The sequence below is a fragment of the Passer domesticus genome, chromosome 16, assembly GCF_036417665.1.
Source record: "Passer domesticus isolate bPasDom1 chromosome 16, bPasDom1.hap1, whole genome shotgun sequence".
Lineage (NCBI taxonomy): Eukaryota > Metazoa > Chordata > Aves > Passeriformes > Passeridae > Passer > Passer domesticus.
This window is the reverse complement of record NC_087489.1, coordinates 6,844,128-6,870,887: the sequence shown is the minus strand read 5'-3', so window position 1 is coordinate 6,870,887 and position 26,760 is coordinate 6,844,128. Positions and strand designations below refer to the sequence as shown.

General features: G+C 46.5%; 1 protein-coding gene across 2 annotated transcripts; it reads left to right on the top strand.

Annotated features, from left to right (window-relative positions):
- On the top strand, positions 1-26,433 carry SLC13A3 (solute carrier family 13 member 3). 2 transcript variants are annotated; one of them, XM_064391143.1, is made up of 13 exons: positions 1-158; positions 9,613-9,878; positions 10,205-10,368; positions 14,763-14,829; positions 15,558-15,743; positions 16,613-16,738; positions 18,986-19,081; positions 20,799-20,903; positions 21,890-21,987; positions 23,203-23,315; positions 23,597-23,758; positions 24,091-24,228; positions 24,803-26,433. In XM_064391143.1, the coding sequence occupies exons 1-13, from the start codon at positions 48-50 to the stop codon at positions 24,986-24,988; spliced, it is 1,818 nt and encodes a 605-aa protein (XP_064247213.1). In that variant the 5' UTR covers positions 1-47; the 3' UTR covers positions 24,989-26,433. The 2 variants fall into 2 exon arrangements, with proteins under 2 accessions (XP_064247213.1, XP_064247214.1); XM_064391144.1 differs by lacking the exon at positions 1-158 and adding an exon at positions 6,229-6,248.
- The last annotated feature ends 327 nt before the right edge of the window (positions 26,434-26,760 follow it).

Here is a 26,760-nt window from a genome sequence, read left to right as displayed (position 1 = left end):
CGGGGGATAAAGCGGGGGCGCGGGGTGGATGCGGCGATGGGCGCGGGATGGCGGCGCTGGGGGCGCTGGTGAAGAAGGCGTGGAGCGTGCGGAGGTTCGTGGTGCTGCTGTGCGCGCCGCTGGCGCTGGTGCCCGTCCTGCTCAGCCTCCCCCCCAAGGTACCGCCGGGGGACCCCGGGTGGGCGCTGCGGGCTGGGGACCCCGCTGCGGGGCGAGGGGCACGGGCAGCGACAGACTGCGAGTGGGGCACGGGGCAGGAGAGCGCCCTGGGGACGCGGCACCGGGGGCTCCGGGGGAATGGAGCGGCGTTCCGTGCCGGGAGCTGCGGGACATGGAGCGGGGACACAGCCCGGCTGCCCCGTGCCACCGCTCGCCCCAGCAGCAGCAGTGCTCCTCTCGGGAGAGGGTCACCCCGCTGCCTGCGGGGCTGGACCGTGGAGCAGAGCGGGCTGCACGGCTCCTCGCCCTTTTGGAACAAGATGAGATCAAAGCCAAGGGAGCTGCTTTTTTTGCGCCGCCTGGGTTCTTGCAAGTGAAGGCTAAACAAAGCTGAGTGGTGGGGAGAAAAATGGGAAAGCAAAGTGACACCCTTAGTACTTCAGGAGCATCCTCTGAGTGCTGTATATGACAGAAAAGCCTCTCCATTTCAGAATTAATCAGCTCTCTGGAGAGTTACTCCTCCTTGATACAGTTTCCTAGATCATCAAGGAAGTTGGAGTCAAATGCATTGGTTTAAAAAGCAGATGTGAAAAACCCTCATCCCCCTTATAGAAACCATGAATCACTGGCACACAGGGAACAAGAAATCAGAATGTGGTGGTACAAGAGAGACAGGACTGTGCTCCCATCTGAAAGGACTCTGCTCCTGGTCTGGACCTCCTCCTTTCCCTTCCCTCTTCTTAACAGCAGATATGTAATTTTGCACAAATAGTAACAAATCAGTTAATGCCACAGCCATCCCGGGCAAGTGCGAATGGAGGGGGCGTCCTGTGGTCATGTTGTGTTTATAGGGGGAAGAAGGGATAGGTAATGTGAATTCTGTTTAATGTTTCTTATACCGACATTGGGAGGTGGGAGGATCGTGCCAGCTCAAGCTCTGTGGCAGTGATCAGTGCCTCTGGCTGGTACCCAAGAGCCCTGTAGTTTTTACCAGTAGTGCCCAAATGGCATCTGGGGAAACTGAGGCAAAACCAGCATCACCCAGGGCCGGGCTTTGCCAAGGGGTGGAAGGTAGGTGCCCGGTGCTGGGAGTCTGCCTGGCATTGCTGGCACATCCCCTTAGTGATGGGAGTGACAGGGGGCTGCAGGGCTGTGCTGCTGGTTGTGCTGCAGGGTTGGGAGTGCCTGCCCCGCTCTGGGTGACTCTCAGGGACCTTTGGTGCTGTGTCTGAAAAGGCTTTGTGAGTAAGATAAGTGGTGTCTTGCAAATGTGGAAACTGGTCTCCTCTTAAGGTTTGTGCTTTAGCATGTGATGAGATGCACATAAAGCAATCTGTGGCAAGACTTTGGGGGCTGGAGGATTTTTTTGCACAGCTCTTGTGCACCAGGAACCTCTGAGCCTTGGGTGGAAGTCCACAGGGCAGTGAAGACACTGTGGAATTTTGCACTGTTGACTTCAGCGTGAGCCAGATTTCACCCTCATATTCTGACTCAGATCCATTTGAGAATGACTTTTTTTACATCAGAAAATAAGTAATGATCAGTATGTAGTGAATATAGAATGTTTAGGTACTGTAAGGACACAAAGCTGGCACTTAGTTCTGCCTGTTCAGTGCTTGTCAGGTGAAACCTTCTCCTTTGAGGTACAAAATACACCTGTTAAATTAAAAAATATAGATTGACCATTGCTTTATTTAGTGGCACCATATATTAAAAGTGACATTTATTTGGATTTAATGTCACTTTTTTCTTTGTTTTATATTATTGGTTGAGTTATGAATAGGACTGTGTTGAATGTCTGCCTCAAAGAGCAGAAAACACGTTGCACAACAGGTACTAAATTCCCTTGCAGATTCATAAGTGAATAGTTACATTTCTGCATTAATCTTCAATAGCTGAACAAATGACTTCAAGTGTATTTAATAGCATCTTGTTTGGCTTTGGCACTTGGTAAAATTGTGAGATGGGATTAGAGAGGGAGGAGCTGCACTGTATGCTGAGTGCAAGCTCATGTCTGTTTGTGAGAAGAAATCACAGATGAACCCAGCACTGTGGGAAGGGCCTTGATCTAGATGCTCTGTGTGCTGGTGGAAGTGTGTAGTGACACAGGCAGTACAAGGATTTGGATGTTCAGGAATGGGATTCCTGTTCGTGTACAGAACTAAAAAATGTCTCTGTGGTGTAATGGTGCTGCTCGCTCCCGCTCAGCTCCCCCAGTGAGATGTTAGTCCACTGTAGGGTGCAGTCCATGGAGGAGCTCGTGGACAGGGTGGTCTGATCAATGCTGTTTTATTGAAGAAAAAATGGTGTTGGGAAAGTGGAAATGTTTGCAGCTGAGCAGGCAGCAAAGCAGGGATACAGCTGTGGTAATGGAAGGAGACCCTGGCAGAGCTGACTGCTCTGCTGCCCGCCTTGGGGGTTTGTTCTTCATTCCCATGGATTTTAAAACATCACAGGTGGTAGCAGTGGCACTGGCTGGTCAAAACCTGGATGCTCACATGAGTGAACATTTCAAGCAAGTCCAAACTGCAACTTCCCCAGGTTCTCCCAAGGTTTGGCAAAGGGGGGAACCTGTAGCTGTTAACTCCTGTACACAGCTGTATCTGTTCGTGTTCAGGGGTCAATGATTCATCCAGGGTTTCAACACTAAACTCTCTCACTTGTTCAACAAGAAAAGAAACTTGCTGTTGCATCAACAGGGGATTAAGTTCTGACGTCTGGAGCTCGTCTGACCCCCTGTCCACAGCCTGAGCCGCGAGGGGCTGTGGGAGAGGAAGGAGCAGGTTACGCTTTTAACCAGGCTGTGAGAACCAGGGGGAGGAACAGGACAGGGGTCAGCAGGCAGGGGATCGGGGTGGCAGAGTGTGGAAGCTGTCCTGGCACGTGATGGCAAAGGCTGCATGCCCTCGCTGGTCTGTCCTGCCACAGGACTGCAGCCCAGCTCTCCTGGGCAGCCAGGTCGTCAGAGCTGCTGCAGGTGTCCAGCAGGAACTCAACTGACTGGGCTGCTCTGGAGTTACTGGGAGCTGTCCCAGGCAGGGCATCCAGGGACAGCAGGCTGGGGCAGGAGGAGTCCTGGTGATGTGCAGTCACTGTGACAGCCGTGATGCTGCCCAGTGCTTGTGCATCTGGAATGGGGAGTGTTGGACAGGCTGGAGAGCCCTGCTGGGATGTCGGAATGCTGCCTGGCAGGGTGCAGCAGAAACTGGTGGGAGAGGAGAATCAGCCTCTGCTGGTCTCAGGATGAGCCTTCCCCTGTGAGAACGTGTCTTACAGGCACCTCTGCAGCAATTTCCTGCTCTGTCGATGTTAAAAATCTGCTCTCATATCATGTCACCATTTATGTTCTCCCTACTGGGATGCTCAGCAATTTTAATCTCCCAAGGGATTGCCACCATAAGAAGCCACCTCAGCTTTGGTTTCAAGGGCAGCATTTCATTTGGACCTGGAGACCAGGAACTCATGACTTAAAGCTGATAGAACATTGTGGCTGTGGCTCCTTGGATTAGTATGTCCTTTCTGAGTGGTACCCTGTGATGTGGGTGCAGTGGGTTTTCAGGGAAACCTACATTTAAGTGACATCCCCCTGGAAACACAAAAGAGAAAAATCATCCATCAGGTCTGCTCTTGCTTACTGGTGATGGACTCCAGCAGCCACATCTTCAAGCTGTGATTAGAGCTCTTGCCAGCTGTCACTCTGCAGTGGTTTTTCTCCAGATCCCTGTGTGAGTCCCTTCACAGAGGTGTGGTGACAGGGCTGGCACTGCTGATGTTATGTTAATTGCCCTTGTTTTTAATTGATGGCCTCTGTAGGTGGTGGTTGTGTAGAGGGAGGCTGGTGTAAATGGTTTTGTCTACAGCCTCCTTTCTGCTAAATAGAGAAACGAAATTTCTGCTTTGTGGGTGTGTTTGCTGAGACCTCAGGGTGTGCTGCCCAGGCTGTGTCTAGAACAGTGCTTTGTGTCCATCAGGCAGCAGAAGGAAATGCTCTGTGTGGAGCCACTTCCCAGGAGCCAGTCCTCTGCACAGGGCTCTGTGTGTCACCTCTCGCTCTGGGTGCTGCTGAAATGGCTGGATATTTGTCCCGTGAGTGGAAGTGCCTGTGACCCCCCTGCTCGGGGGGCTGTGAATGATTGCAAAGAGCTGGGGCAGGGCAGGAGGGGCTGGAGGAACTGTTCTGCTGGAAGGGGCATGGGGGCACTTTTAATGAGCTGTGCAAAGAGCTTGTTCCAACAGCTTCTAATGAACTCAATGTCTACAGCCTCTTGGCTTGGTAACAGCTGAGGCAGCCAAATCTGCTAAAAGGAGCTCTGAGCAGGCAAATAGGGCCCAGTGCCTTCAGAAAACAGACTTGACTTCCTCAGTGGCCATAGAGCAATTTAAAATTAACTTGGATGTGATGGGTCCTCCTGGTTAGTACAAGGAGACTTTAAGATCTTCCAGAATAAAAATGACACTGCTTGCACTGGAAAGCAAAGAGCATGAAGGGCGTCTTTGTGGGCAGAGGGGTGATGCAAATGTAGACAAAGGGGATGGGAGTGGGTTGTCCTGCACGCTGGAGGGGAGCTGGATCCTGGCTGGAGAGCAGAGCAGGAGCATGGACAGGCAGGGAACAGCCTAGAGAGCAGCCTGGCAGAGAAATAAGTGATTGTGGCCTGGTTTTACATTTCATACACAAAGTCCATCTCTGCAGTGTTTGTGTGTGGTGATTTGGGAAGGCCAGTTTCACAAACCTGGAAGCAATGGTCGGTTAAAAGATGAGAGCAAGAACTTCAGTGGGGAAAGAGGGGGATAACTGCAAGTACAGTGACTACATTTTACCACATCCTCTGTGAGCTTCAGCCCAGAGAGAGGACCAGCCTGGCAAAGAGCAAGCTGGCACTGGGAGAGTGTGAAAGCAGCAATGCTTGGGTTGGGGGAAAGGGAAGTCGTTATTGACAGGAGTTAATATTAATTGGAAAACACGACTGCATATAAAACATGTCTGCCTGATTCCTGCCTGTGTCTGCAATGGTTGACTCTATTGTAAAGGTATTTTCCAAACTACTTTTTTCTGTGGCTCTATGAAAAGAGATATGGAAGAAATCCCTGGGCAGGGTGTTGAGGGTGATGAACACAAATGTAATGTTGCCAGATGGACAGTGCAGATAAAACCACATTCAGTGAAGCATTTTTATTCTTTACTGAGCAAAATTCTGATAGTGCAATCCTACAGCATAAGAAATGGACTGATAATAAATATTTTTACTGTGACAGTAACTAAACAGAAATTTAAAATTTCATACATCTAACCCTGGCTACTTTAAAATCTATAAGTTCAGACAACTTCCATACAATAGTTTTTCAAGAGCTGCCTGAAGAGTTTGTTGTGTACCAATAAAGTGGGTGTATTTCTACAAGCCCCAGTACAGATGGAGATCACCAGGGATGCTGACCAGGCTGATCTGTGGCCTCCCTTGGGAAATATAAAAAAAAAAAAAAAAAAAAAGGTAGGAGATCACAATATATAATTAGCTCAACACAGCTGCATGACTGGCTACCCACAGCCAAGGTGGTTAATGTGGTATTTGTGTGTATGGGATGTGTGAAAGTTGACAAGAGCAGTGAAGAGTCTACCAGGCTGCTCTTTGTTGAATTGGTGACTTTTTGCCACACACTCCATTTGCCCACCTTATCTGAGCTTCAGATGTCTCATTTTAAGAGAGAAAAATTTTTTTGTCAACTATGAAATACCTCAAGGAGTTTAAATAAAAGTGTTTAATAAGCTTTATGCCATTTTAGCAGAGGAAAATAGATTCCCTGAAGCTCTTGCAGCTTTGTGGCCCTGTGTTACTGGCCCTTTCTAGCCACTCTGCAAATAGCCAGAGGGAGCAAAATGACTCCACTGGCAGGGAGGCTGGTAAACAGGGCTTGGGTTGAGTCCAGATTACATAATGCTTGCAGGAGCTGGCTTAGTAGAAATCAGATCCACAGATCCATCCTGCTGGAGAGCAGGCAGTGGGCACAGTGGGGCTGGTAGCACAGCTCCAGCTGTGCCATGAGATCACTCAGTGCCTCTTTCCTGCTCCAAGGAGTTCTGTATATCACAGGTAGGAGGTTTCTTTGTGGTAGCAGAGGGATAAAGGGGCTTGAGAAGCTCCAATGCAGCCAAAATCTCTCTTGGTATATTGGTATCAAGGTCCTGGAGGAGCCCTGTCTGCCACTCTTTTAGCTGGTTAGAGGGTGGTGGGGGAGCCTGTGTGGCTGATGGGGCTGTGATGACCCTGCAGCATTCAGGGGTTGATGGAGAAAACCCAAAGTTTGGCAGTGCCAAGGCAGGGCTGCTTTGAGCACTGAGTCTGCCGGGTGGGGAAGCTGTGTGCCCTGGTTCTGATGGGGAACAAGGTCCAGCTGAAGGTCCTGGTGTCCCTTCCAGGCTGGCAGTGGGGACTGGTGGCTGTGCCTGTGTCTCAGTGCTCTGCCTGGGTGAGCCAGCCCGCCTCGCCTGACCCACATTCCCTGCCAGGGCCTCCTTCCCTGGGGCACCTCATCTGCCCTTCCCGGAGACCGCCAGGGCTCCTGCCCGCAGGAGACAGCCTCGTGCCTTGGCTTCCTCTGCCACAGCTCAGCAGGTCCCCCCGGGTGGAAAATCCCCAGTGCTCGGAGTGCAGCAAAGACAGGATCTGTGTCTGCAGGGGCAGAGGTCGATCCCAAGGCTCTTGAGCAACAGGAAGAAGAGCTGCTGCAGTCCAGAGCCACGAGTGCTTTCCTGGAAATCATTAAATGGCTACAAAATTAACCTGATCACAAGATCCATTTTAAAGTTCATATGTGTCACCATGAACTTTGATAGAATTCTGTTGAAAAATATAGATACAAGAAAGAGGAGGAGTCCTGACAGGGATGCAGCCAAGGGATGGGAGGATAAAGATCATGTGGAGGTGATGGTTCCACACAGAGCAGTGAGTTCAGCTCAGCCTGTCCAGGGGCACCCTTGGCCAAATCCCTAAAGGACCATTGTCCTAACATTTGTTAGCATTTATTGCCTGTGTACTAACCAAATAAACAAACACTGGGGACGTAATTGATTAACATTTACAAAATATCTTGTAATCAAAAAGCTTTCATTTCATATGGTTCAATTTTATTGATGACTTTTTTTTTTCATTCTGGGGAATGCTTGGTTGAAGTTGAAGTTATTGTGGATTGGTCTTTTTCCTTTTTTTTTTTTTTTCCAATGGTTGCCCTATCTCAAAAACCTTTTCAATATGGCTGCAATTTGTGCTCTTTTAGGGTAGAATAAACAGCACCACTGCTTTCTTCAAGTGGTTTCCTGTTGATCCATATAGGTTTCAGAAATTCAGGGAAGCCTTTCACATAGCAGTTCTTTCCACCCTCTTTCATTTTTACCCCTTGGCTTTTGATCTTGCAGTGAGGAGGAGTTATTAGATTGATGCTGTGTCTCATTGCAGTGTTTTCCAGAACATTTTCCATACACTGGAGAATAAATATCCATTACTTATAATTAGTTTTCTAAATTGTACATCATCTGTTTTATAAAGTCAATTAAAGGCTTCACTGATATGCTCTTGTATCATTGTTGAATATTTTCAGTTGCTCTACTCCTCTAAGAGCAAACGTGTCTTTACTTTACTTTGAAGTTGACTTTGGTGCAACTTTCCTTGTGGGAAACTGAAGAATATTTTGCCAGTGGGAGAAAAAAATTATCCATATGGCCTTTGGAAATCAAATGGAAAAGAGCTTAATGAGAGCAAAGCTATTTCTTTGGCATATAAAAAGAATCATAGTAAAGAGGAATTATCAGTTGGCACAGGAATTAAATTACTAATCTAGTGGCAAACATTTTAAAGTGTGATTCTTTATTTTGATAAAGTTTATCACTGCCAGGTTTGCTGCTCTGGTCCTGCTGCTTTAGGGGAAATGAAGCATGGGGAGCACATGAGAGCTGCCAGGGCTGAGCTGAGCCTGAGGGTTTTGCTTTACACACTCTCATATGTCATTTTACTGGCATCTAAAATTAGGTCTGAAAGTGATCTTTAAATCCAGATCTTGGGCACTTCATGTGAAGCATTGACACTGCTACAATTAATGTATGAAAAAAAATCAGTTACACTCAGTTCTGCTGTGTTCCTGTTTCCACATTCACTGAAGTGCTGGGGCCTTGCTAGCAGGACCCCTTGTCAAAGCAAAGCCTGGGTGCCAAAAGAAAATCAGGAATTCTGTAATTTTGTCCACCTTTCAAACCCTCACTTGCAGATGTGGTGAACATAAATCCATGTTGGTTTTGACCTCATTCAGCCCAGGCCTGCAGCCAATTGTTCGTAGGTGAACAGGCAGGTGTGGCTGTGCTGTACCTGCTCTGGTGCCTGGCTGAACCTTCAGATGATGGGGCTGAGATCCCATTCTCCCCAAAATGGAGCTCCCCACAGTCCCCAGCCCTCGCTGTTCCCAGCCTTGGCAGGGAGCAGAGCCATCATCTCCCCCTCAGCAGCCCAGGGGAGGAAGGTCCCAGCAGAGGGACAGTGCTGCCTTTGACTCGCAATTCAACCTGCTCAACAAGCTGGAAAAGTGATAAAATAAATAGTTCTGTGGCTTCCAAGTGATGCTCAGCAGTTATTTATAGCGCTGTGGGCTCTCTGCCTGTGCTTGCTGACAATATCCCTGTTCAGCCCTGCTGTGCCCCAGCTCAGCTCTGCGCTGGGCTCTCCCGTCCCGGGCACTTCCTTCCATCGCTCGTTGTTTTGGCCGTGGCTGTGGTGACAAATGGCTTCGGTCTAGTTTGTGCCTCCTGGGTGGATGGGTGAATTCATGCTGTGGCCTGGGGGCACTGGGTTTCTGCCAGCCTTGGCCAAGGCCGGGGTGATGCCGGGTGATGCCTGCCCGCAGGAAGTGCTGTGACACCCGGGTGCTTGATTTACTGATTTCCCTAGGGGCTGGGATCTGTTGCCATGGAACGGGTTCTCATAAATCTCTTGGGAGACTCTGATCCAAGAAAGGAAACCTTTCTGAGTGCTGCCTATTGCAAATGTGGGGAACATACATCTCCCAAGGCTGTGTTTGCCTAGCTGTGCAGGGCATGGTCTGTGGAAGTTGGAGGGAAGCACAAACATTAAATGGGTCAGACACCTGAGCATGTCAGCAGCAATGCCAGCCCTAATTCAATATTGTGGGACAATTCTTGGTCTCCAAAGGTTCCTTGGTTGATGCCTATGAGCCTGCAGCATGTGTGAAGATCAGGCAGCCAGGGAGGATTTTGGTTTTGCTGTGGTCTCAGATCAGTCCTGAACCCCTTACACAATGTAGGGGGGAAGATGCTGAACTTGGTGGAACTGATTTGGGAGAAGTACTGTATCCTTAAGAGAGTAACTGGAGCATTTTGCTTCTCTAAGTATCTCCAAGTGACAAAATGTCTCTGTAATGCCACATCTCACTTTTCCTCTCCCTCTTTTGTAGGAAGGAAGATGTCTCTATGTGATCCTGCTGATGGCCCTGTACTGGTGCACCGAGGCCCTGCCCTTGGCTGTGACAGCTCTGCTGCCCATCGTCCTCTTTCCCTTCCTGGGGATCCTCCCATCTAACAAAGTTTGCCCACAGTACTTTTTAGACACCAATTTCCTGTTCCTCAGTGGTTTAATCATGGCCTCGGCCATAGAGGAGTGGAATTTACACCGCAGGATTGCTCTCCGGGTGCTCATGCTGGTGGGAGTCCAGCCAGCCAGGTGACTACGGGAGCAGGGGGTTCTCCTGGGGGATGGGAGCTGCTTGGGAAGAGGCTCTGCTGTGCTGCTGCAATAGTGGGGGCTGTCCACACCCCCTTTTCTCCAGTTTATTGTGTTTGTTCAGCTGTTTGCCCCTGGGCCAGTGCAGCACAGGGAGAATCGTTGGGTTCAGCCCCACACTTGTGCTCCATCCAGTTTCAGGAGGGTCATAGAAGTCCTTTTTGGTATTGGTTTTGTTATCTCTGCACATGAGCTTTTCCTCTTCATGTGTCAGAGAACTTGCCAAGCTGAAGAAATTCAGTTTTTCCTTTTTTTCTGTCTTTCAGACTAATCTTAGGGATGATGTTGACAACGTCTTTCCTGTCCATGTGGTTAAGTAATACTGCCTCCACTGCTATGATGCTTCCAATTGCAAATGCAATTTTAAAAAGCCTCTTTGGGGACAAAGACACTTCTAAGGATATGAACAGGGAAAATGAAGAAAACCAAGGTAATTGAGACAGGGCAGTAGTAAAAGCCAGCTGAGGTCTGCCCTGCTGCTCCCAAATCTGCCCCATTTTATTGACTTCACTGGCACAAATACCATGTTCACTAGCTTGCAGCTTGATCTCAGGGCTTTATTCCCATGGTGGAAGAATACTGGCAGAAAACTCCCTTTTATCTGCCCTTTCCTCATGTCATGCAGGAGACAATGCTAATGACTGGCCTGGAAAACCAAAGAGGCAATGCCCAGCCAGCCTGGCTGCTGGCACAGGTTAAAGTCCAGCTCTGTGGCACGGTGGTGGTGGGATTTGTAGGGATGCTGTGGGGGTAGCTGGAGCCAGGGAGGGCTGTGGATAGGGCAGGTGATGAGTGGGGTCCCTCCCTGTGGACCCAGAGCTGTTGTTCCCTGCTTTTCCTGTTTGCTCACCCATGGAACTGGAGCCTGAGCTGGAGGAGAAGGCAAGGACTCAAGGGGAGGCTGGCAGGTTAAAGATCTGACTCTAAAGTGCTTTGTGATTTTTTCCATCTCCATGTTGCTGCTTGGTGGTGTTCCTGAGCAGGTTGAGGCTAGGTCAGGGGATGTGGCCAGTTAAGGCCTTTCTGCAGCCCTCTCTTCACAATCCACTCACCAGAACTTTGGGCTTCTGGCAGACAGTGATGAGAAACAGCAATCCAGAAATGACATCCTGACATCCCCTTTGCAGCTCTTGCTGATAGCTGGAGCAGTACTCACAGCTTCTTCTTCTTCTTCTTCTGCTTCTTCTTGCACTAATTAGTAATTAACCTGCCTCTGTGATTTAAAAGCAATGGCTTCTTAATTCCTACTGAGTCCTAAGGTGGATAAAGGAGTCCCCAGAAGAAGGCTCAAACATGTGCACATCTAATAAAGATACAGTTAATCATTCATCACTGATGTTTAGCAATCAGGAGATATTTGCACTCCAGGTTGCTTTATCATGTTTGCTTTATGAATTTTTGACTACTCACATCTATTAAAATCAAACTCACTGATTTCCTTGCTATAATTTCCTGTTCTGTGTTTTGTCAGTCTGCTTTTAACCTTTTTGTCCCCAGCCTCTGAATTTTGAGTGTCTAGTTGTGGCTGTAAATACAGTGGAGTTTGGGAACACATAAAAGGAAGATTCCCCACCTTGTTCCAAGACACTGTTAAGCACAGAATTAACATCCTTGACTCACACTTGCAGTGGTAAGAGAAACCAGAAAAAGCAAGGAAGAGGCATGCAGGTAGAAGAATGAATAAAGTGATGCTTTGCAAATATCATGTGATGGTGTGATTATGGTTTTTTGGTGTGGGTTTTTTTTTTTTTTAGATAAAGGCTTTTAAAAGTTATTTATGATACAGACAAAGGAGGAATCACCTGTAAAATGTACATTTCATGCATCAAAATCTGCATTTTTATGTAAACTTTTTATCTGAACTTTAGTGTCCCAAGGTAGACTCATCCTTTTCTGTAATCTTTCTGAATGGATGAGCAAAGCTGAGTTCCTTGAAAAAGTGATGAATCTGATGTTACACTTAGAAGTGGAGATGAGAAAAAGGTATACTCATTTCATAGTTTATTAAATGTTTATAATCTCTCTGAATTGTGATCTGTGCTCCAAAAAAGACAGATTCATTTGTGAAGGGAGGTGTACGTGGAAGAAAACTTGTACAATGGCACGTGATAAGATCCATTTGCCAATTGACTTGGTTTTATAGCACCGTGGTAGAGTCCATGAGGCAAAAAAATAAATTTGGGTGGTTAAAAACAACAATTTAAAATATAATAAAGAATATGTGACATTTCAATGAATTTGACTTACAGCAAAAAAAATCTCAACCAGTGCATGAAACCAGTTTTGTGTAGGACTTTGCTTCCACACATGGTGTTTGAAATCAAGTGATCTCTGCTCAGTTGGTGACACTTTTTTCCTGATGAGAGAATCTCAAGCTTTCAATCACTTACGTCCATGCTCAACCGTGTGGGCAGCATGTTATGGATCAGCAAATACTTACATTTTTGTGTCATTGGCAGCTAAAACTGGGTGTAATAATTTGCTCATTTTCACACGCTTGGCCTCTGATGCAGGAGCACAGGTAGTGAGGTTGGATGGCTGAAGTCCCAGCTGGTTCTCGTGGATCAAAGCAGGGGTATAAATTTAACACCAACAGACATTTTTCAGCTTCTAGAACTTTCCTTTGGGAGGTGAGCTCTGCAGTTCTGTCTGACATCTCCAGCAATAATTGTGTGACCAGCTGGAATCTGCTGTGCCAGCGAGCCTGACCTCTCACCTGCTCCTGCCCACTAACCCTCATTGGCAATATTTCATTTCTCTGAGCACCTTAAATATCTCCAGGCAAAAATCACAAGAAAATATTTCCAATCTTTTTTTCCTTCATAGAGAATATTCTGAAAATTCAAGATAAACTGCATTCAGTGCTTGAGGTGTAACTGAGTCAGTTGGAAATTATGTCTCTAAAGGGGTAGATGAGAAATGTGCATTTTTGGGCAGTGGTGCCTGCTTTGACTGCCTAATCCCAGACAGTGCTGGCAGGGTGTGGCCACAGCACTGCTGCCTGAATCCCTCAGTGGGTGGAAATAGTTCTTTTGGGGTCTTCTCAACCTTTTAGAAACGTTAAAAAAATGTCATTAAAGCAAAAATTATCTAGGAAAAGCATTTCTGCCTCTAAGGTATAGGAGGTATTTTGGTGAAATGGCCACAGAATTTTCATACTGCTCTGTGAGAGGTGTGTACCACTGAGTCCAAACTCTGTTACCTTTGGCCTTTTCTGACTTATGGACCTGTAATAATTTTGAATTGCTTTTTTATAAATTTTGTGGGAAAATCTCTGCAGTATGCCTGACTTTCCTCTGCATGGCTACCTTTGCAATCCTTCCTTCAAAAATAACTCACAGATGGTCCTGCTGAGATGGGCTGGTAGTCTGAGGTTAGCAAGGGGAAAAAAAATTAAAAAATGTTGAGGTAGAATGAAATGTGCCTGGTAGTGCCAGGGCTGGGCTTCAGTGGGGCAGAAGTGTGAGAGCCTTTGGGCTAAATCCACTGAGGAACCAACAGTCAACCATGGGTTAATGTTCATCCTTCTAATTACATCCCTTCATCAGGGCAAGGTTGGGATGAAAGCTCAGCATGTGTGTGTGTCCAAGCCAATTAACTCCAATTCGGTAAATTAGCCATGTGTAAAACATGACATTGCAAAAATCCTTGGTTCACTGAGCTGGAACGAGCACAGTGGGGTCGGTGCACACGTGAGTGAGTCCAGAGACTTTGACCACTGGCTCCTCTCATGCTTTTGCTCTCTAGGTCATATTGGGTGGAAGGGGATTGGGTTTTGGGCTAAGAAGGGGTGCAAGGAAATTTGGGGATTGCTGGGGTGGCAGTACCAGGAATTGGGCTCTGTGTGAAGCTGTCTGCAGAGCGCAGGGAAGTGCAGGCACACAAAGCTCTGTCCCCAAAACCACGCGGAGAGGACAAGGAAAGGCAGCAGAGCCAGCAGGGGTGGGTAAGAGCCACCTGTGCTGAAGGTGGATAACACAAGTGCTCCAGTCCTGTGAGGAACGTGGAAAATGAAGTTTTAGCACATCTCCCAGCCTCAGGAGGTCAAGCCATGACCACAAATACCACAAGCCTTGATGTCAGGTCTGGTAACAGAGAGTGATTGTATTGCATTTCCATGTTTTGATTTCCGAGTTCTCCCATGGGTTGGTGTGGTCAGGTGGTGTGCAGCTCCCAGTGTACTGGGACTGGCTGCTCAGCCTGCAGGGTCTGGTGTTTGTGGAGAAGATGCTGGGCTTGGAATGGTCTTTGCTGTCAGGGTGGCTTTTGGAGGACAAATCCCCAAATTTGGTTTTTACAAAACCAAATCCCCAAATGCGTCTCACTCTTGTCTTTAAAGAAGGAATTACAGCCTTAGGGTGACTGCACTAGATGTCTGCAGGGTGTGAAATTCTCACCAAATGGGAATGAAGCTCAGTGACAGGAAGTGCTCCTGCTGTGCCTTGGGGAACAAAGCCCAACAGTGTTCCTTCCTAAGAATGATTATGGTTAATCCTCCCCCAAGAAAATCTACCCCAAACCCATGACTTGGTAAGGGAAGTCTGGGCTGTGTTAGAAGATCCCAAAGGCCGGCCTGTGGCAGAAGCTGTACAGGGACCAAGTGTCTGGGTGTTGGAGGAGAAGCTGGGTGCTGTGGTGGGGCTGGAGCAGTGGAGGAGGAGGAGGAGGAGGGCTCCTTCATCCCTGCCAGGTGTGTGAGCTCACCCTTTATTTGCACAGCCTCTCCTCTAAGGTGGTAGTTGTTTCCTCTGTCCCTCTGTTTGGTTCAAGGAGAATTTTCTAGATGCTTTGAACTGTTTTAAAGTCCTCATCTTTCTTTTTCAGCATCTTTACAGCAGAATAAACTTTACACTGTACCAACTGAGATGCAGTTTCTGGCAAGTACTGAGGAGTAAGTTAACTATAAAGTTTGTATTAGAGAGTTGAGAGAGAATTATCCCCTGAGCTAGACCAAGTGTTAGGAATTTGAAATTCAATCATTGCAATGTTTTGATTATACCGAACATCCCGGTCACTAGCAGCCTGATGATAAAAGCCCTCCTCTGTGTGTCCAGCATCCCTCTGCATGTCCAAATCATTACAGAGGTTTTTCTCAGCCACTCTGAAATCATAGCCAGGGGTGTCTCCTGCTGGGGATTTGTGCCTTGGTTTTCTCAGGGACATCAAATGTGTGAAGCCCATGATGTAAAACCCCCCAGGATTTGGACACTGGTGATGGTCCTGCTTTAATAACAAGGATGGGGAGGAAGCATCTTTTCAGGAACACAGGAACAGATGTTTCTTCCCTCAAATCTATCAAATTTTAGTTCTTTTTCCTTTTGGCAGTCCTGTGGACTTTATGCTCAGTGCTACAAGCTGCTGAGGGGCTGGGCAAGGCACAGGCACCCTCAGCTCCTGTGGATGGCTCTGAGGGTGCCCTGCCCTCTGCAAGGCTGCCAGTCCCATGTGGCACTTCACCAAGCAGACCCCTCTGCAGCACTGGGCTGCTAAGTGTCCTTGAGCACACTGGTAGCTTGGATTTCTAAAAACGGGGAATTTTCCTTCTGTCAAGGCTCTGAAGTGGTTGCACTGTATTTAAACCAGGGCTTTCACCGGATTCTCTTTTGGACTATTTTAAAGCAAAGATCTGGCGGAGGAGAAGGAGCTTTCCAGTGATGCTCTCTCAGACTTAAAGAAGGAGGAGGAATACAAAACCAACATATGGAAAGGTTTCCTCATCTCAATTCCATATGCAGCCAGCATTGGAGGTACAGCAACGCTGACAGGAACTGCACCAAACCTCATCCTGCTGGGACAGCTGAAGAGGTATGGGAGGCTGTCCTGGGGATCCCTGTAAATCCTGCAGGACAGAGACATGTTCTTCATCCCTGCAGGAAACTCCTTTCTGTGCTGAGTGCTGGTTTGGAAAATTCATGCTCTTCCAGAATGTTTTGGGAGATGAAAGCAGGGAGTGCACCAGCTTTAGACTTAATAAGCAGGTTTCCAGCCTAGCCAGGCAGGCTGTCAGCCAAGCTGGAGCATGTGTGCTTCACCTCACTGATGCTTTTAATCCCATTGAATTTAATGGGACTTGACTCCACACCTACCGTTAACCTGGTAACTGTTTTGATGAAGCAGACTGTGCAGTGCTTTGTGGGCAATTATAGCTACTGCTGTATGGGAGAAAGAAAAATAATGAACCCACTACTTAGTCATAAAAGATTCCTCCTATGTGCATGGGAGCAGAGATTTGTGCCAGCCCAGGTGCCCACAGGTTTTTCTTACTCTTGCTGACCTCTACAAGGAGCACATACAGCCTGTCCTGGGCACTGCAGCATCCCTGCCAGGTTCATGTCCAGACTGTCCAGCAGTTTCTGCAGCAGCATTTATTCCTGGGTGTTCAGGAATATCTTTGCATGAAGGCATTGTCCAGCTGGAGAGAGATTTCCAGAACTTTCCTTGCAGGCTTGCACAGCTGGGCTGGGTGAGATGGGGGTGGCAGGGTGTCCTGGGAGTTGTCCCAACACAACGCTCCTCACATTTCCTTATGTCCAGATAACTCACAGGGACAGTTTTTAAATGCACAGGGGCAGGTTTGTGGGATATTTCTCTGCTGATTTCAGATGCTTGTTTACCCATGGATGGAAGGGTTGCTTTCCCATCTTGCATTAACTTGATTTTTCCCGTTTGCTTAGTTATTTTCCAGAATGTGATGTGGTGAACTTTGGTTCTTGGTTTATGTTTGCATTTCCTTTAATGCTGATTTTTCTTCTCATGGGATGGCTATGGATCTCCATCCTGTATGGAGGAATTAACCTGAGGTATGTTGATATTTTGTATTAGCATTATGAAATATGTGTTCATTTAGGATGCTTCTCATCCTAAATCTACTGATATCACCCAGGATCATGTCCTGGAAAGTAGGGGAATTTACAACTAACTCTAGCAGGTCCATCCCATAACAAGTAATCTAATTTTTAAAAACTGATATAAAACAAGAAGGTTTTAAAGATATCTCATAGTTACATATACTTTGTCCAACCGAAATATTTGTCCAGATTATGTATTATATTAATTCAGTTAAATGTATAATTTTAAAGGTCGTTTTACTTCCTGACTTTGGCCTGTGGAGGGTAAATGGCACATTTTTAATGACAGAAGGAAAAGCAGGATCTAGCTTTGAGCACCATGATAAAATCTTAGTTCCCCGTGAAAGAGACAGGATTTCTTCTTGGGGCAAAAACCTGGGTTTGGAACAGATTACTTCACAACAGGGCTTAATTTTACAACAAGGTGTTAATCTGTAACTGAGAATAACATGTTTTTCCGGTAAATCTTTGCTGGGCACATGCAGTGTGCACAACCTAAAGCGATTGCAGCACTGCTCTGCTGCCCGTGTGGAGACCTTTTCCCCCCTCCACGCTCTCACAAGTGATGGTAACCAAGTCAGAGTCGTGCTTCCTCCAGGGACCATGCAGAATTTGTGATATTTAGAAAAGCCTTTAATTGTTGTTTTGACTTTAAAATGCAAATGTGGGAGAGGGGAAAGAGAAGAACAGGTGTCCAAATATTTACATTGTCTCGGACATAGGGGAAAAAAAGATCAATGGGAAAGTTTTAATCCAGAAAATGCCAAAGGCTTGTCCTTGACTTGCTGGTGGGGCTTCTCAGGAGGCTCTGAGTGTGCTGTGTGATGCTTGGCTGGCTCCCACTGCGAGAGCCGTGCTGCTCTCACCGTGTGCCAGGGCTTGTGCAGGGCTGAATTCCCTGGCGAGGGCTGGCCATGGCCCATCCCCAGCCCCTCAGGTGAGGGAAGAGGCCAAAGCCCTGGTGAAAGGCAGAGCTGCTGTGGAGCTCAGGGACGTGATGCTCTGTGTTTGCTTTGGCTCGTCCCCAGCACAGGGCTCGGCTCCATTGGGATTGCTGGGCCTGCACGGATGCCAGAATTCCCCCGTGGTGGAGGAGACACTGCAGAGCTCCTCAAGTACAGCCAGGGCTCCACAGGAGCCTTGCTTGGGCTGAACTGCCTGGGATAGTGGCTGGATTTCTCTGTGGGCAGGTCCTGGGTGTCTGCAGCAGGGCAAGGGCAGGTGGACACTTGGGCTCTGCTTGAATCCAAAAGGCATTAAAAGGCTGAGGAGTGGGCTGGCTGAGATAAGGCTGCTGCTAATAACACCTCCCAAAACCCAAGAAATTAAAGGGCCAGGAACTTGAAATGCAGGAGCTTCTGAAAGATCAACCATTCATCTCTATAGAACATCCAGCCACCCTTTGAAACAATAAATGAATCAAGAGTAGGGACCACGGGGATGAGCAGATGTGTCTGACACAGAAATTTGGGGCTGTAGCTTTAATCAAGGTCACAGTGTTAGAAAGCAGGTTCAGTGTCATGGGATGTGATGGGAGATGGAGAGCAAGATATGAATATATGAATATATCATTTGTATGCACATGCTCCAAAGGAGCAAACTGTGAGCAGTCAGTGCAGCCAGGCTAAGAGGCTTAGCCAGGAGCACATTAACATTCCGGCCACTTAGAAATTCCTCACATTTTTTGTTGATCCTCAGCAGCATCCTGGGATCACCCAGGAAATTACAAGTGACTTGAAAAATGAAGGGACAGATTAATTTTCTGTGTCACCCTATTCCTAGTCGTTCTGTCCAAGTAGGTAACTTGCTTGGAAGGAAGACAAGGAAATCCTGCAATGTTGGGACTTTCGTTTGGCAATCACAGCCCATGCTGGAGGAAACAGTTCAGAATATAAATGAGAGGAAACTTCCTCACCTCTGCAGGGTCTCCTTTGTATGAATGCAGAGAAAAAGACCATATAAAATAAAGATTTATTACCTTTATCTCAGCAGAGATTTTCATTGTTAGTCTTCACAATCTGAAGATAACACAAACTGAGCTGCCAGAGACGTGCAGCTCTTTGAACCTTGAAGAGCAGGTGCTGGAGAAGGACACTGAGTCCTGCATGTGCTGCATAGAAAATGCATTACTTCCTATGTGTCACTTAGGTCAGAGGCATGTAAAAATGCATGTAAAAATATAATTGTGTTTCTTGGCAGGGGCTGGAAAACAAAAAAATCAAATATAAGAGTGGATGCAGAAGCCCGAGCCAAGGAGGTGATAAAGGAGGACTATCAGAAACTGGGTCCAACAAAGTGAGTTGTAAAGCTGGGATAGAAGTGAGAAAGAAGTTAAGTGGGTTTGGAAATATCCTGGTTTAAGAAGGGAGGACTGTGGGGAATGGAGCTTTTTAAAGAAAATTACACCTATATTTCTACTCAGTCTGTTTGTAACCTGCTGAACTTTGCTTTTTGCACGCTCCAGCCTCCTCACCTTTGCTAGCATGAATAATTGCAAATAGCAGCTTGCACTCAAATCTTCTGAAGAGCAACATTCCTGGTACAGAGGGAATTCATACTGGGTTGTTTAATTACTCTCTATGTATTTTCTGCTCCAGGAACAAACTCAGTTCTGTGTGAGTTAGGTGCTGACCAACATAGGCTGGATTTCAAGGGTTTGTGCATACCTGTCCTGCAAAGCAGCAGGCAGTTGCTCAGAAGGCTGATGAATCACATTATGGATGTGAATCATGTGGATTGTGGATACACTTTAAGGAATCTTAAAGCTCAGAGAAAGTATACAGGAAGAAGCCAGATCCATGCCATAGAACAAATTATTTTTTCTGAATAATTCCCTCAACTATGCTAGTCAAATGAGGAAAGTAAAAGCTGGTACAAAATGCAATGATGGGGATTATATTTTGGAGTAAGGCACCAGCTGAAAGAAACATGAGTTTTAGACTTTTGAGAAATGCCAAGAAATAGGGGGAAGCAGGAAAAGCTGAGCATCTCCAGAAATCCACCCTGCATATGTCCAACCATCCACTGATATTCTGGGCAGCCAAGACTACTGAAGACTGTTGAAACTGAAGGGTTTTTCCTTAAACAGTCTGTGTTTCCCCATCTGTAAAATAATATTTTCATACTCAGGGCAATGCTGTGACTATCCAGTGATGTTTGTGTCATGCTATTGACATTGTAATTATTTCTGTTGTGTGGAACATGGAGTGGTTCTTCAAAGACAGCTCTCTGTGCCTGTGCTGTAAATGAAAGAAATTGGTTTATTTGTTCCATTCAGTACATTATCGAGCAGCCTGCAAAATGTCTCTGAAAGAATCAAAGTCCCACTTTGAGATCTAGGAGTGGGAAGGTCCATTAAGCTGAGCTCTACCAATTTGATTAGCAACCCCATAACTAAAAATCAGCTCAAGCAGCCTCTTCCCAAGGGCTTGTGTGCCTTGCCTGTGCTCAGAGAGATTTTAAATAGAGTTTTGAGGCATCATCTTAAACCTTGGTTAAACCTTAACTCCACTAGATACTTAGTGAATGCTATTGCCTTTTACCCTGCTGTTTGTCATGTGTCTAAGGGACAGTGTTTAGATTTTGACCTTGGAGGAATTTGTTCCTGCTGTCTCCTGTATGATTTGAATCTCAATCATCCTTTTGTATGGCTTGAGCTGCAGTGCCACCATCCCTGGCTGAGATCCTGGAGGGACATGGTCAGAGGAATGACCATGAGGAGCTGCTTGGCCCTTCCTCTCTGCCCCACCCAGAGGGTCAGCCTTGCATCCCACTGTTGGGACATTCCTGATCTCCATCTTGCCTCTCCTTAATGTCATCCAATGAGAGATAATTGCTGGCAAACAGCAGTATTTGCAAAGAGATTTACAATCTGTCCCAATGTGTCACTGTAGCTGGTTTTAGAAAACCAGCCTCACTTCTCAGCCAAGGTGCTGCAGCAGGAGCTGGGTACTTGTCCTAGCTTGGATCCATCCCTTCAGCACATCAGCATTTTAACCTCATTTCATTTCAGGTTTGCAGAACAGGCAATTTTCTTCTTCTTCTGCATGTTTGCAATCATGCTGTTCTCCAGGGATCCCAAATTCATTCCAGGCTGGGCAAGCTTGTTTGCACCAGGGTAAGACTTTATTTTCCTTCCACTCTGCCATTTTGCAGTAACATTTCCAAGTCATTGACATTCCTGAGTTTCTGATTGTTTTGCTTAACACTATTACTCAGATTTCCTTGAATAAATTAAGTGAGCATCAAGTAGCACAGGCAACTTTGCATTTTCTGGCTCCTAGAGGAGGTGCATGACGCAGTGGGAAGTTGTGATGTGTCTGTTTGAGGCCATCCTTAGGATTTAATGTTGGGAATGCTGTTTGTAGGTATAATTACAGTAAAATACTGAGTTCTTTAGGCAATCCACTGATTTCACCAGTGGTATGAAGACTGAAGAGGAATGGCAGGAGCTGATTCTGAGTGCTGTCCTGTCTGTTTGCCAACTTTGTGTCCCCTGTGACAACCATACCTTGAAGATGAATAGATACAGCAGTTAGGGGATGCTAGAGCTCAAAGAGGGTGTTGTTATTTCTTAAAAGAAGAGACCTTCATAGTTTGGTGGGTTTTTTCAAATAAAATCCTAGTTTGATAAATGTTTCCTTAATATAACAAAGTAGTTATGGACCTTTTTCTCATCAGTTAATAACTCCTTAAATCTAACACATGCTTAAGGTTTTTACTGGGTGGAGCCTGCCTTTCAGAGTTTGAGCATTTTGCAAAGAGCTCATTTAAATAAGATGGTTTGGGCTCTGTCTCTCTTCCTCCCTGCAACAGGCTCAGGAAACTTGTCCTTATAACTCTGCAATCAGAAAACCAGAACATCAGTGTGGAGGGGATTAGATCTTGGTTTTTACTTTTGTAGGGCAGCTTTTCTGGGGGGTTCACAGCCCATGGTAGAAAATTAGCTCGACAGGGAATTAAAAAATAAAAGAACTCTGAACAACAAGCATTGTTCAAACCTGATGGAAACTTGTAATCTTCTTTGGTAAATCCCTGTTCTCATAAACTTTCTAATTCTACAGGCTTGTGCTTCTTACAAGTGTTTCTGCTGCTTTTGGACAGGTTTATCTCAGATGCAGTTACAGGAATCACCATTGTGATTATACTGTTCTTCTTCCCTTCACAAAAACCTTCCTTCAGGTGGTGGTTTGACTTGAAAGGTGAGTAGGAAATGCCCTCCAGGCAGGGATTCTGTGCTTGCCTGTGTCCTGGTAGGGCAGGAATAGGGGCAAGGAGCAAAGCTATCCCTCCTTGGAGCTGCAGAGTGGAGCAGGGTGGCTCGAAGGTGCCATTTGATCCCAGAGAGGCTTTTTTCTTTATTTTTTATTTTTTTTAAATCTGGAGTACCAGCAGAGGCCCAGCAGTCACTGCCCTGCTGCTGAATTCCCTGCAGGAATGGCTCAGTTGCTCATGCAGCTGTCAGGGTTGGAGCCATGGTGGGATGAAGTGACCTGAAATGGGTGTTCATTTACCACACCACTGATGGAGGAACAGAGGTTTGACTTCCCAACAGCTCCTGTCCTTCAAGGGGAGCATGAACCTCTGAGAGGGCAGAGCTGGGCTAATTGTCCATTCTCAGATATAGGTGCTCTTCCTCAGGTTCTAGGATAATTGGAACTCCTAAAGCTCAAACTCTCCAGCAGGTTTTGAAGTCTTGGGTCAGTCCTCTTGAGGAGCAACGAAATACAAATTTTAATTCTTCTTGGAATAAGAGATGATCTGAATGGGGAGAAGTAGCTGAAGGACTGTTGTGGATGATGAAGAAACGCCTGGGGTCTGTGGGAACAAAATAGCAGCTGCTCTGAGTTATGCACATTTGTTGTGTTGTCCATACACAGGAAGATGTTTCATCAGGCCTCCTGTGGATAAAATATGTGCCCTTTTTCAACAGAAAATTTCAGTCCCATTAGTGCATCCTTCCATACAACAGAACTCACTTTATCACGTATTAAGAAATAGCTTTTAGGGGCAATGAGCTCTCTGCTGTAAAACTCACTGGACATTGAATGACAAATGGAAAATTAATAACTTTAATTCAAATGGCAGAATATTTCCTCCTTCCATGGACCCCCATTTGCTGAAGACAATGTTTATGTCTGTTACAGAGAGAAAATTAACACGATATTTAATATTAAATCAAGAAAGCCTCACAGAAAACTTTATTGCTAGAATGTTTTTGGTTTTATTTTCTTATCTGATACTGAGTTAAATGCTCCTTTAGTTGGCTAACTCAAGACACTCCGTGTGTGTATTTTATCAGCAGCTCATGGTCAGTGCTTCAGCACTCTGTCAGACCCGTGGTGTCATTCAGTCAGGTGATGGCTGATGCTCCTCTTTGGGTGGGTGTTTGACACAGGCCTTTCCTCTTTGTCCAGCACCAAACACAGAGACCCAGCCCTTGCTGACTTGGAGGAAGGCCCAGGAGACCGTGCCCTGGAACATCATCCTGCTGCTTGGAGGAGGCTTTGCCATGGCCAAGGGCTGCGAGGTGAGCCCCACAGCAGATGCCATGTGGGATCATCCTGCCCAGAAGGGTTGGATCTTATCAGGGGGTCACTTGGTGCTCCCATTTGGCTTTGGAAAACTTCTATCAGTGGGGTCATCACACTCCAAGGGCATATTTGTCAACTCCAAGTGACAACAATACACAGCAAATATCTCAGGAGGCTACAACTCCTTGCAAGCTGTGAGACACCCTGAGGACAAGTTCTAGGAGAGGACCTGCAGGGATGCAGGAGGTTGACTCCTGTTTTTCTCTCCCTTCTGCAGGAGTCTGGCTTGTCTGTGTGGATAGGAGGCCGTCTGCATCCCTTGGAGGGTGTGCCACCTCCCGTGGCTGTCATCCTCATCACGGTTGTCATCGCCTTGTTCACAGAGTTTGCCAGCAACACTGCCACTATTATCATCTTTCTGCCTGTCTTGGCAGAGCTGGTAAGGTCATCCCATGGCAAGAGCAGCTCTTCCTCTGCCTCCTCCTTGCCCTGTCCCTTGGGTGGGTGGGTTTGTGTTGGGACAGGCACTGGGGAATTTTCCTGCTCCTGGGCTTCAGGCTCTTCGAAACCCTTGGGAGCAACAAGTCCAGTAGCATAATGTGGGCACTGAAGGATAATAATCCTTCAGACTTTGTTGTGAGAGATGTGATTATTTATTATAGAGTGTGGGATAGGGCTGTGCACACCACACTGGCTATTTGCATCCTTTGGTTCTTCTGTTGGCAGCTCAAATCCCCAAGGTCTGATTTCTATTCCTTTCTGGTTTTCCAGGCCATTCGTCTGAAAGTGAATCCCCTCTATTTAATGATACCAGGAACTATAGGATGCTCCTATGCATTCATGTTGCCAGTCTCAACACCTCCCAACTCAATTGCATTTTCTTCTGGACATTTGATGGTCAAGGATATGGTAAGTTCCTTTAGATACATAAAATGATGAAAACAATCAGCCTGAGTGTTTAAAGAAGAGTGTTTTCTGTATTGTTAGTACTCAATATGCAGTAAAATGAGAAGACAGAAGGATGATACTGTTCTCAACGGTGTTTGAAGGCAAAGGATGGAAGGAGCTTGCATGAAGTTGAAATTTGGAGACACCATGGTTCCAAATGGTGGCAAAAGTGGTCTTGAATCCCCCAGCCCCTTGTCCTGTTTCTTTAGTGTCAACAGCTCAACTTTCATAGGTTTCTGGATGCAGGAAAATTTCCCCAGCTCAGTGAAACAAAGCTTATGAGTAAAATTAGGCTTAGTCCCAGTTCCCGCTCACATTCCTGAGGCTAAACAGATGTTAATGTTTTTGATGGATCAAAGCTTGGTAAGCAGCTGCAGAATGGCCTTTGTGGCTTTAAGCCTGCTTTAAATGTTGCTAATATTAACAGCAATTAAACCTTCCATTTTTATAATGTTTGCATTCAAATAGCTTCGTGCTTCACATGCTGTAGATGTCCAGTCTAAACTCAACAGCTGTCTTTGTATTTCTTTTGTAGGCAAGAACTGGGTTGCTCATGAATCTAATGGGAGTTCTGCTTCTTAGCTTGGCTATGAACACATGGGCCAAGAGCATCTTCCAGCTGGGGACCTTCCCTGCATGGGCCAACATCCATGCAGAAAATGCCACCTCACTTGTGACAGCTGTAGAAAATGTCACTTTAAGTGCACTAAATAAAATATGAACAAAGCCACCCCCGGGGAAGGACTCACTCACTTAGGACTGGGGCACTGGAATCGTCAGAGTTTGCACAGGAGGAAAAGCCACGTGGCCACTCACACTGTGTGGGACCTTCTGGTTTAATTTTATTTCTAGAAATTCTGGTCAGTGTCACAACATCCATTCGTTATTTTCTCTGGAGATCTTTCCCCACCTTTTGCAGGTACAAATCCGACTCTCCCAGAGTCCTTCTGTCACAGGTGGTTGTTAAGTGGACAACCTGTAAGCATGGAGCATCTTTGGGTAGATGCCTATCCCCCCATGAGAGCTGACGAGCCTTGCTGCTCTAGCTTCTGATACCCTACCTCGTTTTGGAAAGCAGCCCTGGCAACAGGGTGGAGGCAACTGGATTATTTATGTGCACCCCAACGTGAGTGAGTGTATCAGAACCTGGCCGGGGAGAAGCGGCGTGGCCGGTGCTTCTGGCAGGGTGTGAGGCTGGGGTCTCGTTGCCATCTCATGAGTAATTCTCTCATGGAAGATGAAGAGCATTTCTTCAGGTTTGTGTGTGAAGGGATGACTCAGGAGATGTGTCGGTAGGACTCGGTGCATTGCTCCATGCTTTGGGAACTGGAAGGCCACAGTTTGTTTCCAAACATGTTCAATGTTTTGAAAACCTGGGACAGCGAGTGCTGCCTGGCTCTTTGCACTGAGTACAGGGATGGGGGCTCGGGACCAAATTAATTTCTGGCATAACTTTGGACATCGGTGATGTTTCACCGTTGGTAACTGTGGCCAGTCTTAGGTTGTGAGATTGACTCACTCACAAATGACCCACTGAGTCACAGGTCAGTGGACAAGTTGCATTGGAATATTATTGACATTTCTTAAAAAATAGGCTTTGATTCTTAACGTCTTTTTTAAATCAGATTGCTTGGGTACTTTCAATGAAAGCATTGCAAATTGACTGTGATTTTAATCACCATTTTATCCAATTATTTTTATTTTATTTTCTGTAAGAATATAAAATATTAAACTTAAATCATCGGTCATTGAAATAGATGATTGAATGATAAAGGATCTGATTCTTGGTTTGTGGAAGGTGAGTGACAGGATCCCTGTGCTGGGACTGGTTTCTCTGACAATGTAAACTGGTGGAGCTGACAAGTTGAACTGGCCTGGGGTAGGGATCCAGTGCATCCCCCTGCTCCTGTGCTGCTGATAACCCCCAGGGCCAGGTAGGAGGGCTGGCAGGGAGATGTTCACCAGCTGCTGCTGCAGGGGTTACCCTGTGGGGGTCACCTTGGGGTGATGTGGCAGGTGGCAGCTCAAGGGAGTTGAACTGAAATCGCCAAAACCAACTGAATGTGGAACTTTAATCAATCAATTTAAAAAAAAATCCTCAATGTTCAAACAAAATCCTTAATGATTGTGGAAAGCTTAAAATAAAGCACATTGGTTAGCACATCACATGGTCCTGTTTGCTCTGTAGTTTGAGGGGAGAAAAACAAAGCCCAAGCCTCCCCCTGCTCCAGCTTCATCCCTGATTTGGGCAGTGGCTCCCCGGGAGGAGCAGGAGGGCAGTGCAGTGCTGTTAAACACCGGAGCAATGGGAAAACCCCTGGCCCAGCTTCTCGAGAGCCTTTGAGCATACCCCAACTCCCTGTCTGCTTGTTTGTGCTGGGTTTGGGCACTGCCATTCTGCTTGGATGCTCCTCGTCACGCCTTAGCAAAGATGGGCTGAATGGGAAGGGAAAATTGCTCCCTGCAGTTTGCTTTCTCAGCCAGCTGTCCGTG